The sequence below is a fragment of the Lolium rigidum genome, chromosome 1 (genome assembly GCF_022539505.1).
Source record: "Lolium rigidum isolate FL_2022 chromosome 1, APGP_CSIRO_Lrig_0.1, whole genome shotgun sequence".
Taxonomy (NCBI): Eukaryota; Viridiplantae; Streptophyta; class Magnoliopsida; order Poales; family Poaceae; genus Lolium; species Lolium rigidum.
In genome coordinates, this window is record NC_061508.1 from 227,973,214 (window position 1) to 227,991,056 (window position 17,843).

Consider the following 17,843-nt stretch of genomic DNA (forward strand, 5'->3'; position numbering starts at 1 on the left):
CCGTCCTTGGAGTAGAGGACGAGCGCCGAGGTGCTGCTGCCGTTGCCATGCTCGCTCGCGCGACTGCCGGAGGAACCGCTTCCGCTGCATCTGCCGACGCGGTTCGGTGGTCGGTGCTGCCGTCCGCACGCCGGCGAGGGCCACCAGGAATCCAAGGCGCCGACGCGAGCCACGGCATGCCCTCGTCCGCCGCGCGCAGCTCCAGGTCGCAGGCTGGGTTTGCTTCCCCGACGACCCTATCCTCCACATGCACCGCTGCATCCACGGCCCTGCCAGGTCCTCTTCCCCCTTTTTTCATTGATGGTCATAGCACCAAGATTTGTTGTAGCCTGTACAACTGCCTGGATCGACTCACTCTTCATGAGCACAATCTTATCAAAGCCTATACTACGTAGAACAATAGCAGCGGCATGACGTTCATGCATACATGGTGTACTAATTTCTCGATTTTTCCGAGATTTTGTAGACGAACGAGCAGCACTGTTTATGAGCTTGCATAGGAAACATGCTCCTCATTTTTTCTTCTGCTCATTCACTGCACACAAGAGCTGTCATGGCCATCAAAATTCAGTGCACATCTTGAGCTGCTTCTGCTTATCAAGAGGGATCTTCACTTTTTCTTTATTTGGGAGAAGAATTGCTACTCCTGTCGCTCAGTATGGTAGCCTAGATGTATGCTCAAGTTTCACAAGTTTTGATGCATGGTAGAATATGTGGTGCACTTCTTTATACTGCAGCAAGCAATAGAAAAGAATCTTCAGATTCTAATGATGTGTCTTGTTCACTTCTTGCAGGCGGTTGAGCTGCTCGGCCCCAAGCTACCTCCACTAGGATAACCTCACTCTCGAAGGTGAGCTTGCCGTTTCCTGGTACTATTTGATTTGGCGTTTTTGGAGTGCATTAACGTGGCGATGCTGTTGTGTTGTGTTGCCGCCGCAGATTGTGGCTCGCCGCTGCACAGTGACATATTGGAGTGTTGTCCATTAGTGTCTGTCTCAAGTTTAATATGGGGTCTCTTTCATATGCCATTAATATGTTCAATTGTTGGTGTTTGAGAAATTTTCATATATGGTCAACAGTTTTCGTCCTTGTGCTAGAGGATTTTCAGTACACTGTACTCATGGAGCTGTAGCTTCTTACTGATGCATTATTTATGAAAGTCAGGGCTCGACTAGGTGTTGCGTCTAGGGAACATAATTCATCATGTTGTACCCCTCCGGCAGCAGCGGGTGAATGTCCGCCAAGGTTGACCCATCATGTGCATCATGTAAGGCAGTCAGTTGGTGTTAGTCGAGACTTTCATGAACTAGTTCACTTGTGGTATGGATCAGTAAGAAGATGTCAATTCGTGGGGATATATGTGGAGTGTGGCATCATCAGTGCCTTGTAGGTTTCTATTAATTTTACAATCTATCTTGTGCTTATATTCAGTTTTGGATATAGTGTCGATCTTCAAATTAATGATGCCATACACAGTTCTTCCTCTTCGATTCCTATATTCATTTCTACCGTTCAAAATCAGGTGTGTAGATACAAGGGGCCCATTTCTTTGAGAAAGCAAAGTAGAAGCTTCGGCCTGAAGCTTATGAGGAGTTTTTTTAAAAAAAAAATGTTATGTTGTGTTGTGTTGTGTTGCCACCGCAGATTGTGGCTCGCCGCTGCACAATGACATATTGTAGTGTTGTCCATTAATGTCCGTCTCAAGTTTAATAATGGGATCTCTTTCATATGCCATTAATATGTTCAATTGTTGGTGTTTGAGAATTTTTCATAATAGCTCAATTGTTTTCATCTTTGTGCTAGAGGATTTTCAGTACACTATGCTCATGGAGCTGTAGCATCTTGCTGATGCATTATCTATAAAATGCAGGGTTCGACTTGGCGTTTCGTCTAGGGAACATCATTCATCATGTTATACCCCTCCGGCAGCAGCGGGTGGACGCCTGCCAAGGTTGACCCATCATGTAAGGCAATCCGTTTGTGTTAGTCGAAATTCATAAACTAGTACACTTGTCGTATGGATCAGTAAGATGTCGATTCATGAGGATATATGTGCAGTGTGGCATATCGGTGACCTGTATTTCTGTTGGTTTCTATTAATTTCATAATATAGTGCTTATATTCAGTTTTGGATATAGTGTCGATCTTCGGTGCTGTCCAGATCTCATGGATCGTCTTAGCGAGTTCCTAGAACTTTGTGAAGATATAGGTAAACCACATATATTATTCATTTTGTAGTTCAGTTTGTTGAATGCACTTTCGCTGTACTACATTTTATTATGTTGGGTTCATTTTTTCATTTCTAAACAGTTCTTTTAATCTGTAGGTGGCTTTCTGGATGGTGTCACAATAAAAGTAAGTGATCTATTACTCAAGTTTACGGATTCCACCAAACTCCTTCGCCGACTGGCCTAGGTGGCTGCTATGGAATCCCTGGAAAGCTGTCCTGGCTCCTGCGGTGCTGTGCTGGCCACTGGCATCCTATATGTGACATACTGTTTCAGTTGATTGTATTGTGGAGTGGTAGTTGACGTTCCATTTTTGTAGTGTGATTTTGTTTGGTTAGACTTGCAATGATTCCGTTTGTGCTTGAATTTCACATGAGCTGTGTGCATTACCTTCTTAGATTCGAACATCCAAAAAATAGGTTTTTATACTCCTGCTAATTAAATTGATTTTATTAGTTGGCTTAACTTGTACAGAAATTCTTCAATTTTGCTGGTTCTGCCTAGTGTTGTTGTTCTATGTATAGCATTGTCTCGGGTATGTAATTCTAGGACTTGACCTCATGTGATGGGGCTTATATAGTTGCCTATGTTTAGCACTTGGCACTCTAAAGAAGTTAAGTCTTCCTGATTAATATTCTAGCATGATTCGGATTAATATTCTAGCTTGATTCGGCCGCTTAGCTATATTTCTAATCAATGCTGCTATGCTAGTTCTAGGTAGCATAATACACTGATTTTGATACCCAAACAATCTCGCATGATATCCAATCAATACTGCTGTTACAAATGAATGAATGGAGAGTGCAACTGTGTTTAGCCTCTCAGGCTCAGGTTTGATGCATGTTATCGCCGTTAGCCTTCTTACAATTTCCAGTGCCATGTTTCCTGTTTATGCCGCAGATCACTCCCAAGACGTGCTGCCATTTCTTGATTCACTAGATGGCGTTCGTGTCGGTGCAACTGAAGTCACCCCCCTCACGGCGGCCTGACTGCTATGCTGGCTGCAACAGCATGTTTTATATGTAAAAAATAGGACTGAGTGTTTGGATCCCTGTATTATTCATCAGATTTGTAATAGTCGAGCTATATTATTGTCAATTTTGGTTGTGCTCCAGCTGAGAATATATGCAATAATAGTGCATTAGTAGGTGTAGCATCTGGTTTTGTATCGGCTGTGATGGAGCTTTGTTTCTTATGTACTATAACTAGCTTGCGTTTTTATGATTCAGGCTTAATTGTGATGGAGATGAATCCTGTAGTTAAATCCTGTGATCTATGGATGTTTACTGCTGGTTATTGTGTGATATGTGATGAGGGAAATAGGAGAGGTTAATCCCAAATTTTGATGAGTAGTAGCTAGCTTGCTGTCGTCTTTGAATCCATATCAAAGTCCAGGCCCTTCAATTTTCAACTTTCCCTAGAGCGTGCTTCCTCTCCATGTACTGTGCTTCTTTTTGACAAATTAAAGGCTGAATCATTTCTGTTGTCCATATGTATATACATGTACTCCCAGAATGGTAAATTCCTAAGCATGTAGGCGATGTCAAGTGACCTGATTGTGCTTGATATGTATGTATAGATGTACTCCTAGAATGCCGCATTTCAGGTCGTTCCGCTAACTGATCATTGCTTTTATCCATATGTTTCTTCTTTTCTGAACATTTCTTTGACTGAAGCTAGTATGTCTTTTGTGATGAGCCGATCAAATGGCTAATTTTTGTCTGCTCCCAAATTCCCCTGATTTTTCGTGAAGAATCGATCAAGCAGAGTTGCTCTGGCTTGTTTACTGAAAACTAGGGTAGCTAGCTAGTTGATCTGCGCGTGCCGAACCCAACGCGTGGTGCCGAATCCTGTAATCAAAGGTGCGTGATTTTTTTTGTTTTACCAAATGTGTCCAATCGGGACCTCATCTTGTGCACGCATGTCCATGGGTTTCGGGAACGCGCGCAATCAAAGTTTTTCTTTGCTGGATTAAGGAAAGTTATTATGGCTGTTGCTCGTTACGACTTCCGAGGCAAAATTTGCGGGACGAAAATTTGGCAAAGTATCCTCGCGCTGATGTGAACCGTCCACTCTCGAGGCAAGGCAGGGCGGAAATTGCGCCAAGTATTCAACCAACGCAGTACCCCAATCCCAATTCTTCCTAAACTTTCTCTCAGCACCAACACCACCAAGCATTCCAGCTTCACCCTGTAGCACCGCCGTCTTGCCTCCTCAACTCCTCGACCGACGCCATGGCCCTCGCGTCCTCTCCACTCCCAGCGCCGCCGCGGGCGCACCATCTCTGTCCGGTCCTCCTCCACCATCCCATCTCGCGGGTGGCCTCCCTCGTGATCCAGATCGACGGCACCGGCGGGAGACAGATAGAGTGGCGCAGATGCCGGGCGGCGACCAGTGCCTAATCCAACATGACGCCATGCGGTCGCCATCGATGGCGGCTGCTCCTGCCGACAAGAGCCATCTCAGAGGGCTGCGGATGCCATCGTGGCTTCCCCATGGCTTCCTCGCATGGCCCTGAAGGCCTCGTCCTGTTGATGGCTGACACCATCCGCAGGTTGCTGCTGGTATAACCAATCCCTCCCAGCGATCGCATTCACTCCTTTTCAGTGCGATATATGCTATAAGTAGGACTGGCTGCTGAGAAGTTCTCATCTTGATTTGCATCTCTACTCCGAGATCGAGCAGACTTGCAACTGCTCTTCACATTTAGTTGGTTGCAGGCAAGGTAGATCGATGCAGTAGATCTAGTATTACCAAGGCACTGTTGCATGAATGGTTCTTGTACGACTGTAAAAGACAAGTGATACACACATTTGCAGTCTTATTTGATCGATACTGGGAGTTGTTTTTTTTAGCTCAACTATTCTTCAGAATAGTATATGGTAGCGGAAGAAAAAGAATGCCATTAACAAATTGTGTACGCATAAACTAATATATTTACATATGATCAAATTCCATATAATTTATGAGTTTGGAAATGGTGTCTGATTGTATTACTATGTTTTTGGGTTCAGTTATCAAGTTATAAATGAAATAGAATGTTGAGATACTCCCTTTAGTATCTTGACGTACTCCAAAACCTACATGTGTGTCTAAACTCTTCTTTTACCTACCTGCTATATCAAGTTAGCTCTAGTTTTTCAGGCTACATATTGCCATACGTGATACTAATATGCTAAGTGAAATTTATCTTATGAGAGGTTACTTATTTAATCTTACTATCTAGTAGCTATGTTCCCACTGTTTCTAGAATTCATCTTCTATCCGGAACAAGCGTGGACTGAAATGTATGTGTCCAAATTCACCTTGGCAGATGCAGCGGATGGAAGCGACACACGACGGCGATGCAAAGACATGGCAGTTCGGTCCCGGACGTTCAGGTCGCCGGCGGGAGGCAGATAGAGTGGCGCAGATGCCGGGCGGCAACCAGCGCGGCATCGATCCAACATGACGCCATCCGGTCGCCATCTCGTTGGGCTGCGGATGCCATGGTGGCTGCGGCTCCCCGCCGGACTGCGGCACGGCTTCCCCATGGCTTCCTCGCATGGCCCTGAGAGGGCTCGTCCTGCTGATGGCTGCCACCGTCCCCAGGATGCTGCTGGTATAACCAATCCCTCCTTGTGATCGATTTTTTTCCTTTCAGTGCGATATATGCTATAAGTAGGATTGGCTGCAGAGAAGTTCTCATCTTGACTTGCATCTGTACTCCAAGCAAGATATTGAAATTTGTGGGAGCAGAGTTGAAACTTCTCTTCACTTTGGTCGGTTGAGATGGACGGTAGTTAGACATCATGTATACTGCTAGAAGCAGAGCTGCATCCGTTGTTATGTGTGGTTTGGGTGCAGTTTCATATCCTGTATAGAAGGTTCCCCTAGTGCTGAAAATTCTGCAGTTGTACTCCATCCTTGCAGTCACCGCCGGAAAAAAGGCCATGTCCTCCATCGCTGCCGAGCCGATGTGACTTCCCTTCTCTTCAAAGCATGTTGCAGTATAGCACACATGTGTACGAAAAATAGTCATGGTGCTGCTTTTACTGCTCCACGATTGGATTCAAGGAGCTGACATGTGTAGATTCAGGACTGCATGACTTATTTCAGAATTTGTTTAAGTGAGGCCTGCGCAAATTTGTATGCAAAATGTGGATGCTTACCATACGCTAGCTAGTAGTATGTAGTTGTCAATCATTCATGTGATAGTCACTTGTTGCGGTTAAAATAGAGATCCAATGTTGCATTATATTGGAGGATACAGAAGTACTACACTTGGTTTTGTAAATAATCAGCGCTAGCCTTTGGCCATAAGGAGTTCCCCTTTCGTAAGAACTACACAAACCTTTTTTAATCTTTTTTTAATATCCCTGTTAGCTAGATGGAATATTTCTTTTGTTATTCAGTAATGATTAAATCTGTGAGGGTAAAATGAGGAGGAATAAACTGCAACAATATGATGGAGCAATGCTCCTGTGATTCTGAGTATTTAAATATCTGATGATACCTCAACACACTTTCTGGTTGTCCATTTTATATTCATTTACTCAAGAAAGTCATTATATCTTTCCACCAGGTATATGATTAATATTTCACTTAGTGAACCATGCATGAGCAGGATGCCATCTTGATTAATTGGCACGACTTATATTTTTCTACCTGTGCACGATTATGAATGTGATTTGATCTTTATTTTGTTATGAAAGTAATTGTTTAGTACTCGTTGCGGTGGGTTCAGGAACGATGTTTAGGAACGATGACTTTCTCCACTTGGAGGACGCTGGGGACAAGAGCTGCTACGACGGCTCGTAGTAAGGTGCATCTTGCTGCCTTCTTTTCATAACTTTGTACTTTTCGGTGCTGCTTGTGGGACCCAGTAGTTAGGCTTGATTCCTGTTGGTTTTGTACTTCTATACTCTGTCCTAGGTTCACTATCATGTTCCTTCCCCTGCTCACGATGGCAGTAGCTCGTGATGACACTGGCTGCCTTGACGGAAGTATTAATGGGCCCAAACAGCCGCAGCTGCCGACTCACTGGAGATGGAGGCCCTCCTCAATGGTTTCACTATGCCAGTGTTGAGCTCACATGCCATGGTAAGCTACCCATCTGTAGTCCTCTCCGCATCCGGACCTAAAAAAGATTTTTTTTCTTGCTCATGCTCATGGAGAGAAGGAGAAGAGCCTCAATTCCATGTGCTCGTGTGTAATTTTTGTATTTCCATGAGAATTTGAATCATTGATGTATCCAAAGAGATTAATCAATTGGTGGCACTCATCTGGAAATGGTTGCATTGCCTACGGGTGGGGCTCTCTGGTTTGTTTGAGATGGTGCTGCTGCTTGTGGATGAGGCTCGGGAGAACATTCATCGTGACATATATGTTTTCAGGGATGATCAGACATATAAGCTTTGCATTTTCACTCATTTTGCTCCATGAAAAAGTTGTTAAGTACATGGCTGATTGGCTGCACTCGCTTAGATTTTTCTTGCTTAGTTTGTTCAGGTTGCATGATGAATAGTTATCTTTGTATTTTGTTGTCATTAGCAGCATTTCTCCAGATTGCCTGACCTGATTACATGCTAATCACGGTGTTCATGGTTGTTTCACTTTCATATGTCCTAATTTTCTCTTCAAGTCAAACTTTATGCATGCATGCATTTGAGAAATGTCAATTGTTGTGTGCAGATGAGCTGTTTGGTACTGGTAACTAGTTATACATATATAAATTAAGGTTCACTCTTAGGAGCTAGCTAAGCTAGCATTTCCTGCTCCATTTGATATTTTATTCACCTGGACATAATATTCTAGCTATCTATATATCTACATAGATTGACTGAACTAGCAAGCCTATTGCTGCTGAATGTACCTTTAATGTGGCTACATATTTATTTGTACACTTATTTTTATATGGTCAGAAAAGCCTCACAATCCATTTCCTTCGAGATAATCTAGTGGATTCCTTGATTTAATAGTTGCCATCAATGTCAATCTTAATCGAGATTATTATTTAATTTGGCCTAAACCTGGAGATTGAGTTCTTATTTAATATAAGAGGGTTTTGGTATTTGCTATCTTTTGGTTGGTTGCACTTGTCGAAGATGATGTGGACTGCTAGATCAATAATGTAGATATTCCCTCTAATGATTCAACACAATTAATGCTGCCTTATAAAGATTAATTATGTTACTGTTGAATTGATGCTTATTGAAAGATGAATTTCCATTTCTAAATTGTTTAGCTGACTTGGAAATTTATCCAGTGCCTGGAGCATGTATGTATACCGAAGGAAGTTGTGGTCCAGGGCTGCAGCAATGAGGCATCGTTTTTTGTAGGTACGTACTTCATGGCGTGAGCTAGAATTATATCAATGCCCTGGACATGGGAGCTAATCTAGGCTAGCATTTGTTGCTCCATTTTAATCTATCTTCTTGGTTTCTTTGGAACCCATTCAGTGTCTATGTTTCTTAGTTTTGTGCTAGTCCGGTCTTTCAAAGCTTTGTGTCTATGATTCATCTTGTATGACACTGTTTTCATCAAACGAGTGCACTGCTGCAACAATAGTATTATTCTTGATGTTGACTGTTATAACGCTGGGTATTACTATTTTACTAGACCAGGTTATGAACTTAGTGGTTTGGTTTAACTTTATAAGATGATAAGATTGCAATCGTCTGATACCCTTAACTTTGAAAACTTAAAGTTTGTGTTATTGGTATTTTTTATCTCTGCTTGCAATTCATCCATGAGATTTGGGATCTTGTTGAACCATAATGCCTAGGTTGCTAGTTGGATGACACTCTTTTTGCTCTCTTCTTCGAATGTATTTTGTTTAGTGCACTGGAGTAGAACTGTACATGATGTCTTGCTTGGAGCAGATTTATGTATCATGTTTATATGCTCGGGTCCAAGACATATGGACATTTTGATCGAAAACAAGGTGTGGCAAACAATTTGTTTCATGAAATGCTTCAAAACATGTCTAACTTGTACCAAGGAAATCAAACAAGTAGTACTCTAGTAGATACATCTGAGATGTCTTAAATGTTCATATAATGAGCTCCCCGTGGCTGATTCTTAAGATTCCAGTCTTCATTAAATCTTGTTGTGATGTTTGATACATAGAGAATGTCAAGTTACCTATGTTTACTTGTAACAAACAAACTCACATGTGTAACAAACACTCAGGGGAAGCAGGAGAGCAAAGGCGCCAGTTATGCACCCGCCGTTGCCGTCATGCCCGTTTGGGCATGCAACTAGCGCGTTGATGCCTCCGGTGGTGGGAAGAGGACATTGAGGAAGTGAATTGCATCTGCAAGCTGCGGTGTGGTCAATGTGACCCTGATAGCAGGTGTAGCACCGAGAAGCTATGGTCTTGGCCTTGAGTTGTACGGGTCAATCGGGTAACTTTTTTTCCTCTCATTTCATAGGTATGTTGTGTAGGTCATATGTAGAATTTTTCAAGTGACCACTGTCCTGAAAAGATTAAGAGTGGTACCTACATCATTTGTTTTGTATCACGTTGGTTCAGGTTCAGGTGGGCATGAGCATTTTGTTTCATGCTTAATGTTGGTGCCACACATGCTTAATGGATGATTTAATAAGACTAGTTGTACTTGTTGGGCTTTTTTTTAACCTGAGTTGCACGAGTGGACATGTGCTTGGTATTTGATTACCTGAGATCACAAGTGTGGATAGGTGCTTGATCTTTGATTACGTGCCATATGGTGATGCTTCTGATTTGGGAAAAGTAGGATATGCCGCACACGTGTAGTAGTGGTACATTGACACTTGACTTGACGTGCATGTATAATTAATCATATCTGTCGGTACATAACTGATGTGTGTGCTATAGCTCGTGCTAGCGCTAGTTGTTGGTTCTGGCTGGATCGGAAACCTGTTATGTTGATAGACCTGACACTTGCACATGAAAGAATCATCATACATTTCTAGATCACTTGGGCATGATTCACGTACTGAGTTTCTTCTTGGACCAGCTGTAGCTGGATGTGGCGCTGGAGCTTCTTCATCTTCTTACTGTATGTGCTGATCAAGTCTCATAGTAGTATCAATCTCTTCATATTTGGATTTGGTACAGATTTTGTAATGTATTGTTTGCTTGGTCCGCTATGATGTTTTCATCAAGTGCCCTGGCCCTGGGAATCTCGTTGGTGCTGAAGTTTTTGAGCAATGATTCTATTTTTTTGTTCCGCTGGAGTATATATATATCCAATGGATATGTTCCATCAAGGAATCCTTTTAGGAGCTGGCTGACTGGTGGAAGAAAGGCCATGGACAGTGAGAAGCAGGTAAGCAATGGCATCAGTCATGCACCAGCCGCTGACGCCTCCGACGACGGGAAGAGGACACCGAGGAAGTGTTTTCAGCGGTCACTCCGATGGCAGGCGTAGCAGCGAGAACCTTTGGTCCTTTCCTTGAGCTATCTGTCCAATCGGGTAACCATTTTTTCTTTTAATTTCTTGGTTATGTTGTGTAGGTCTTAAATTTTCTGTAGCCATGTATCATCACACTCTGGTAGATTTTTTCGGTGGCCACTGACCTCAAAAGATTCAGAGTGGTTGCTAGATGTCGTGTTTCGTATCATGTTGGTTCAGGTTCAGTTGGAGACGAGAGCGTTTTGTTTCATGTTTCCTGTTGGTGGTACACATGCTTTTTATAATTGTAGGATGTCAGATTTGATAAGCCTAGTTTTCCTTGTTGGGCTTCTCTCTTCACCAGAGTCACACAAGTATCAGACTTGATATATATTTGGATTTTGTATAGATTTTTTAATGTATTGTTTTCTTGGTACAATGATATTGCATGATGGCCTGTGATGCTTTCAAGTGCCCTAGTTCTTGGAATCTCGTTGGTGCTGAAGGTTTTGAGCGATGATTGTGGTATATTTTTTGTTCAGCTGGAGTACATCCAACGGATATGTTCCATCAAGGAACCCTTCCAGGAGCTGGCTCACTGGCGGAACAAGAGGTCATGGACAACTAATGGCATCGACCCGACGGTCTGCACACCAGCCCCAGCGTGTGGCTCCAGTTGGTGTAGTAGAGGTTGGATGTGAGCCATGATGCGGCCTTTCAGTAGGATGAGAAACCAGAGGTGGTAGAGAAGAACGGGAGTTGTAGTCGTTCGTTTGTATAATCTAGTTGATTGTTATGTAATATAGGAATCAAGTAAGTCTTTCCGCCCATGAGATCTAATTGCTATGGTGTCCTATGTTAGCGTCCACCATGTAGCTGGTATGTGGCAATCTGGTACGTAGCAATGCATCTTTTGAGTTGAAAATCTATCGTGCATAATAAACTCAAATCAGATAACATGTACGACTATGGCTGATGGAAAAAATATATTTTCCAATGTTTGAAGCAAAATATGTGGTATTTGTTTGCTCCTAATTTTTACGAGTAAAATGACAATGGTTGTTTTTCCTAGTCGGTCCAACCAGTCTTTCTCCCTCTCCCTTTCTCTATCTCTCTAGCTGACGGAAACAAATACATTGCTTGATGGTTTGTACAAAGCTGCCGGCAAGTATAATTCACGGTGGAAACAAGACAGATCCGTTGCTTGGGAAAAGATGTCTCTGAACACAATAGCCAACAAATGCAAGCACATCTGTATGAGGAAACAACGAAAAGAAAATTAAACCGTGAAAGTTTCCTTGATTTTGGGTTAGTCGGTTCATTCAAGGAAGGAGGTAGGTAGCTACTATTAATTCACACATGAATGGAGGGTAATCCCAGGATCAGTGGAGCCGGCAGTTATTGGGATGACCGGCTCATGGGATACTGTGAATCTTTAACCACGCCTGCCTAGTTGTTGTGTTTGACATGACAGGTCAGCGATCCGCGTGCTTTCCTGCATCTGAGCCGTCCATCCGATTAGATCATCTCTTTGGCTCTCCAAACTTGAAACCTTAGTTCCTCTCTTTCCCTCCAAATCCCCTCCTTATATATACAGAGTCATCTCGCCAGACCGCGTGCGGGATTTCGTGAGTACATGACGATGGTTTTTATTCCTTGTTGGTCGAATGAATCATTCTCTCTCTCAGACGGAAGTATATATAATTCACCGTGTAAACAATACATATACGCAGCTTAGTATTAGGATACGAAAAGAAAGTAAAACTGTGAGAGTTCTCCTTTTTTTTTTTTGACTTGGAACATATTTATTCCTTAATTAGCAGGCACAGATATATATCGCTAGTCACCGGCACCATAACATTCGGTAGTCCATCCAACAACTACTGGTTGAGTTCTCCTGATTAGCCAACAAATGCAGGCACATCTTTATCATGAAACAACGAAAATAAAGTTGAGAATTCCCCTGATTTCAGGAGTGGTCGCTTTATTCAAGGAAGGAGGTAGGCACCTATTAATTCTTGAAGGGTTGGAGGGGGAAACCCCAGAATGAGTGGAGCCAGCAGTTATGAAAGGATGACAACTGCATGCACATCAGTACCAGGAAACAACGAAAACAAAGTTAAACTTTGATTGTTCTCCTTGATTTTGGGTTGGTGGATTCAATTAAGGAAGGATGTAGGTAGCTTTTATTTCATAGAGGGATGAGGGGAAACGCCCAGAATCAATGGAGCCGGCAGTTATTGGGGTGCATGTATGAGCGACCCATGAGATACCACAAAGCGGTAGATAACCACGCCGGACGAGCTGCTGTGTTTGAGACGATGACAAGTCAGCGATCCGCGTGCTTCATGCCTCTCAGCCGTCCATCCCATTAGATCATCTCTTTGGCTCTCCAAATTTCGAACCTTAATTCCTCTATTTCCCTCCAAATCCCCTCCTCTATATATACAGAGCCATGTCTACACACCGCGTGTGGATTTCGCGTGTGACTATGACTTAGACTTTGACTTTTACTTGTCGAGGAGAGGAGAGGGCGCCATGGCCGGTGGCCGGACGATGGGAGCGAGGAGGAGCTGCGATGGATGACGAGGTAGATCTTCCAGGGCGCGCGCGCGAGCAGGTAATCCATCCGTCATCATCTATTTCTTGTGGTTTTCGTTTGTTCCATGTCGAATCAGCCATTCCATCTTGGATTGATAGGTCGTCCGGCCGGTCGTGAGCAGGTGTAAATTAAGTTGTTTCTTGTGAGCGTCCATGAAAAAGGAAGAAGCAAACGATGCATGGGGGTCGGCCGACCGGTTGTGATCGATGGCATCTCAACCCCCTTCTTCTCTTTGCTGCTTTATTTTGTATGGAAGGAAGGAGTGTGTGTGTACATCCGCGCGCAAATGGATCGAACGTGGATGGATCCCCGCCGATGCGCATGGGGTTCGCGAGGGCGCTAGTGCCATACTGCCCAGTTGCTGGTCGCATCTCCCCGTCCGGCCTCGCGGTGGACTGCACCGGCATGGGCGTCTGGTTCGTGGAAGCCGCCGCTGGCTGCACGCTCGCCGACGTGGACGGCCTCGAATGCTGCCCGCTTCTCATCCCCGGAGAGCTCCTCCCGCGCCCTCCTCCAGGGGAGAAGCTCGACGGCCTCATCCTCATGGCCCAGGCGACGAGGTTCGCCTGCGGTGGGTTCGTCGTTGGGATCAGCTTCAGCCACGCGGTGTTTGACGGGCAGGGCGCGGCGCAGTTCCTCACGGCCGTGGGGGAGCTAGCACGGGGGCTCCCGACGCCGTCGGTGGCTCCGGTGTGGGGCCGTGACGCGATCCCTGGCCCGCCGAGCCCGCCGCCGCCGCAGCTCACGGAGTTCAGGTTCGTGAACCAGGTGGCGGACATCTCGGCGGAGAGCATCCAGCGCGTCAAGGACGAGGTAAAGCAGGCTGCGGGGGAGGGTTGCTCCACCTTCGACGCGGTGACGGCCGTGGTGTTCAAGTGCCGCGCGCTGGCGCTGGCTGCGGCGCTCCCTGACGACGCCGAGGTCCGGGTCGGTTTCGCTGCCGGCACGCGGCACCTCCTCCGCGGGGTGCTGCCAGCGGTGGACGGGTACTACGGCAACTGCGTGTACCTCGCGTCCGTCGCGTGCACCGGCAGGGCCGTCCGGGAGTCGCCGCTGGCGGTGCTGGTCGGCGCGGTACGGGAAGCGAAGGAGGCCGTCGCCGCGGGGTTCGCGGACTGGATGCGCGGCGTCGTTCGCCCCGACGTGCCGCTGGACTACAGCACGGCGATCCTGTCGGACTGGAGCCGCCTCGGGTTCGACGAGGTGGACTACGGCTTCGGCGTGCCCAGTTACGTGTTCCCGCACAACCACCATGTTGACTTCGTGCCGGCGCTGAACTACGTCAGCCCGCCGGCGCCCAGGCGCGGAGGCGGAGGCATCCGGGTGGTGCTCCGCTGCGTCGAAGAACAGCACGCCGCCGTGTTAGCCGCCGAGCTCGCAAAATTTGCCTAATCATTCTCCTAGTCCTTGGGCATGTAGGACATGTTGACGTGAGATGAGACGTTTTAAACTCGGTGGTTGCCTGTACTGAATAACTCCAATTCCATCCATGATGATTTCGAATGCAATGCGGTGAACAAACTGTAATGATCTCCTTCAGCATTTCCATGAGTTTCTCTCAATTCTAACTGCAAAATATTACTGTGCAAAGCACTCTCAGTCGTGATCTGTTACTCCTGGTTCGCTCTAGGTGGTAGCTTGCTCCAGAAACTGTAATAAAATGGTGTCCGTGACTGGAACAGCCTCTCCTGAAAAAGGTACGCCACTTCTCTAGCCAGGGAGGATGGTGTGATAGCCAGAGAACTCTGGATGAAGTGAGGGTGAAGCGGCAGAAGCGGCAGGAAGGAACAATCAAGCGCGAACGGGCTATCGCCTACGTGTACTCGCAGCACATCGAAGGCGCCCCCCAAGTGCAATGTAGTACGAACCAATTCCTCTGCAGATTTCTATAACCGTAGGAGTATATTGATTGAGATGAGCTTACACTGTTTCTGTTCTACAGCAACCGAAGAACAGCAATGGTCGGTCCAACCAGTCCGGTCTCCTGCTCAAGCACCAGCACTGCGACAAGAACAACGGCAGGTGGAGCTGGCTGGAGAGGTGGCTGGCGAGGCCTTGGGAGAACAGACTGATGGAGGAGCACAACCAGACCAACAGCACCAGCTCGCCGGACCTTGTGCCCTCCAAGAAATGCGAGGACTCCTTCGGTGCTCTAGGGGACTTGTCTGAACCAAATTCAGTGAAGGTGAGGAAGAACAATGTGAGCAAAAGGATCAGCGCGAAACCGCCTGAGCGACACACCATCAGCGGCTCAAAGCTCAGTCCATATCTTCCCTGAGCACTGATTTGCATAATGATGAGAGCTCTGCCTCGTCGTCGTCATGCTTTGCGTCCACTCCAGTGTTGTTCTCCACCTTGCTCACACCAGAGAAGACCGATGGCAGCACCAGGTCTCAAGGCCAAACTACATGAGCTTGACGGATCCCTCAGGGCGAAGCAAAAGCCTTTCGGTGCCCAGAGAACAGTGGTATCCAAAGCTTTAGATGATAGAAAGGCCTTGAGTGTCGACTTGAAGGTTGTGAAGGCGTAAACCTGCAATGTTCATCGGTCTCCAAGAAGAGATGAAGCCAATTTTCTTGCTCTCTCTAGGGTGTTTTTGGGTGGGTTGCTCCATCCTTTGGTGTCTTGGTGCTGCATTCTTGAGCAGTTTGTGCGTTGCTGGTTTCATGTTCAACATCTTGTTGTCATAGTGCCCCATCTCAGGGCAGTCCTCATTGTCATTGGCAGTGTCTTTGTAAGATAGTTCTTTGACTGAAAAAAAATTGTGTGGATTTGTTTTTCCGGGTTGTGAAATACTAGTGTTCTTGGCTTATCATGGTTCTTTGCAATATAATGTGATCTTAAACAAGGCTCTCAAGTCAGTGTTGTATACATATTTAGGGTTTAAATTCCTAAATGATGAATTAGGGTCTGGTACTTTTGTTACCCACATGAAAACTGTACTGGACAAGTAGGCAAATTGGGGTTTGAAAGACTACTATGATATTCTTGTGTACCCACAGAAACATATGGTCGTACTACTCCGACAGCTCGTGGTAAGCATGGCAACATACGAAATCCACTTATTATAGAGAAATAGCTGCCAGATGTCGTTTCATCACACGATGGCAATTGCCAAGACCAGGAACATTGACCTAGATTATTCCTGTTTACCTTTAGAAACATATGGTCCTACTGGAACAGCTCATGGCAAAATAGGGGAAAAAATCTATCTTCACAAATTGGCAAGACCAAGAACACTGCAGCAGATGCTCGGCTTAGTAATGTGTGTTGGTTGATCTTTTCAGTTTAACTGAAATAAAAGGTTAACTGAAGATTGACGGAGTCTAAACGAAACGTTAAAGAGGAAGGCCCACAAACCAACGTTTTGGACATTTTCGTATGTAACTGACCACCCTGATCGGGGGTATCTGTAACCAGCAAGTGGTTTTGGTCCCCTGTCGCCACTGGCCATATATGAGGGAGGGGAGCCCGTTAGGAAGGCACCTGATGAGTTAACCATCTGCTAGACCTGCTCACCGACATTCCCACCCTACCGATCTAGGGAGGCCAGGAGCGATGGGAAGACCATCTCCATCCCCAGGAGCCAGGAGGGTCCTGCTGCCGACACCTCGACTCCATCTGCAGCACCCCACCTCCATCGACATGGGCTACACCACGCCTGCATCGAGCAGGCACGGGAATCCTCCAATAACCTGTAAATTAATCTATGTTAGGTGCTCTAAGGCATGATCAGTTTACGTTTAATGTTCCCTAATGATGAATTTAGATCTAACATTGGTATCAGAGCCATATGATCACCTTTAGAGTCCTAAATTTGATTAGGAGATAATGTTTAAGCGTCTGGCCCTTAATCTGTAGATTATGCTTATGTCTTATGGATCATGTTATAAAAGGATTTTGGTTGATGCTCTAAGCCCTCGATTAGCCCACCTATCATGTCAATTATCTGTAATAATTACTCATGTTTTGGGGAGCACGAAGTTTTGAATAATGCAAGAAAATCCCCAAATCGCTGATGAACCCTAACCCTAAATCCCGAAAGGCAAAATTTGCACCCAAAGATGAGAAGGGGATCAAGATCTTACCGCTGCTGACGTCGCTCCGTTGCTTTTTCCCTTTGGGGCCCGCCGAGCACCAGCTGGTCCGGCGAGGGCGAGGGTGCGGCGCCGCCGTCCATTTCCCATAGAAGGGACGAGCGGAACGACACGCTGTCCGTGCTAAATGAACGTGCCTGGACGCGCGGGATGGACGAGGCGCTGCTGGCCACCGTGCCATCGGTCGCCCTCGTCGCCTGAATGGCCGCCGTTTCGCCGGCATGAACCACCTCCTCGTCGCCCCGCAAGAAAACGACGCCGGTAGCCACGCTCGATGAAGGAGCGTGTGGGACCTAGTCCTCGCACGCTTCTCTGTCGAGTGCAGCCACCGCGTCGCCATAGTCGCTGAGGAGTTGTGTGGTCGCCTCCCGCGCCGCCACTCTCGTCGCACGCGGGCAAATCTGGGGAGGAGGGGGAAATGACACTAGTGTTTTTTGCCGAGCTCGCTTTGTTCCGGCTGGGGCTCATCCTGGCCGTCCGTCCGATCCTATGGCCAGGATCCACGCGGGAGGTTTAACGAGCCTCCATGCCTACTTGGGCTGATACTTCAGCTGGG

At 46.0% G+C, this 17,843-nt stretch overlaps 1 protein-coding gene, 2 long non-coding RNA genes, 1 other non-coding gene and 1 pseudogene across 9 annotated transcripts; all 5 read left to right on the top strand.

The window, feature by feature from the left end:
• Positions 1-414: 414 nt before the first annotated feature.
• LOC124690974 lies at positions 415-3,004 on the top strand. Of its 3 annotated transcripts, none has more exons than XR_006998808.1 (5): positions 415-850; positions 1,165-1,267; positions 1,871-1,964; positions 2,127-2,209; positions 2,327-3,004. It is a non-coding gene; the product is annotated as an uncharacterized LOC124690974 (long non-coding RNA). The 3 variants fall into 3 exon arrangements; XR_006998806.1 differs by having other exon boundaries at positions 2,139-2,209; XR_006998807.1 differs by lacking the exon at positions 1,165-1,267 and having other exon boundaries at positions 2,139-2,209.
• A 1,444-nt stretch (positions 3,005-4,448) lies between these two features.
• Positions 4,449-11,585, top strand: LOC124690956. Of its 4 annotated transcripts, none has more exons than XR_006998805.1 (8): positions 4,449-4,792; positions 5,542-5,829; positions 6,955-7,032; positions 7,143-7,310; positions 8,476-8,548; positions 9,402-10,252; positions 10,360-10,669; positions 11,131-11,585. It is a non-coding gene; the product is annotated as an uncharacterized LOC124690956 (long non-coding RNA). The 4 variants fall into 4 exon arrangements; XR_006998804.1 differs by having other exon boundaries at positions 9,402-9,616; positions 10,211-10,669; XR_006998802.1 differs by having other exon boundaries at positions 9,402-10,669.
• On the top strand, positions 6,641-6,724 carry LOC124685501. Its single transcript, XR_006997487.1, has one exon. It is a non-coding gene; the product is annotated as a small nucleolar RNA Z199 (small nucleolar RNA).
• A 1,920-nt stretch (positions 11,586-13,505) lies between the features above and the next one.
• On the top strand, positions 13,506-14,711 carry LOC124690947 (acyl transferase 4-like). Its single transcript, XM_047224262.1, has one exon. It carries the CDS (start codon positions 13,506-13,508, stop codon positions 14,580-14,582), a length of 1,077 nt encoding a protein of 358 aa, XP_047080218.1. The 3' UTR covers positions 14,583-14,711.
• LOC124655609 lies at positions 14,698-16,047 on the top strand (annotated as a pseudogene).
• Positions 16,048-17,843: the final 1,796 nt, after the last annotated feature.

Coding starts and splice junctions, on each gene's coding strand:
- LOC124690947 (XM_047224262.1), top strand. CDS start 13,506: ATGCGCATGGGGTTCGCGAGGGCGCTAGTGCCATACTGCCCAGTTGCT.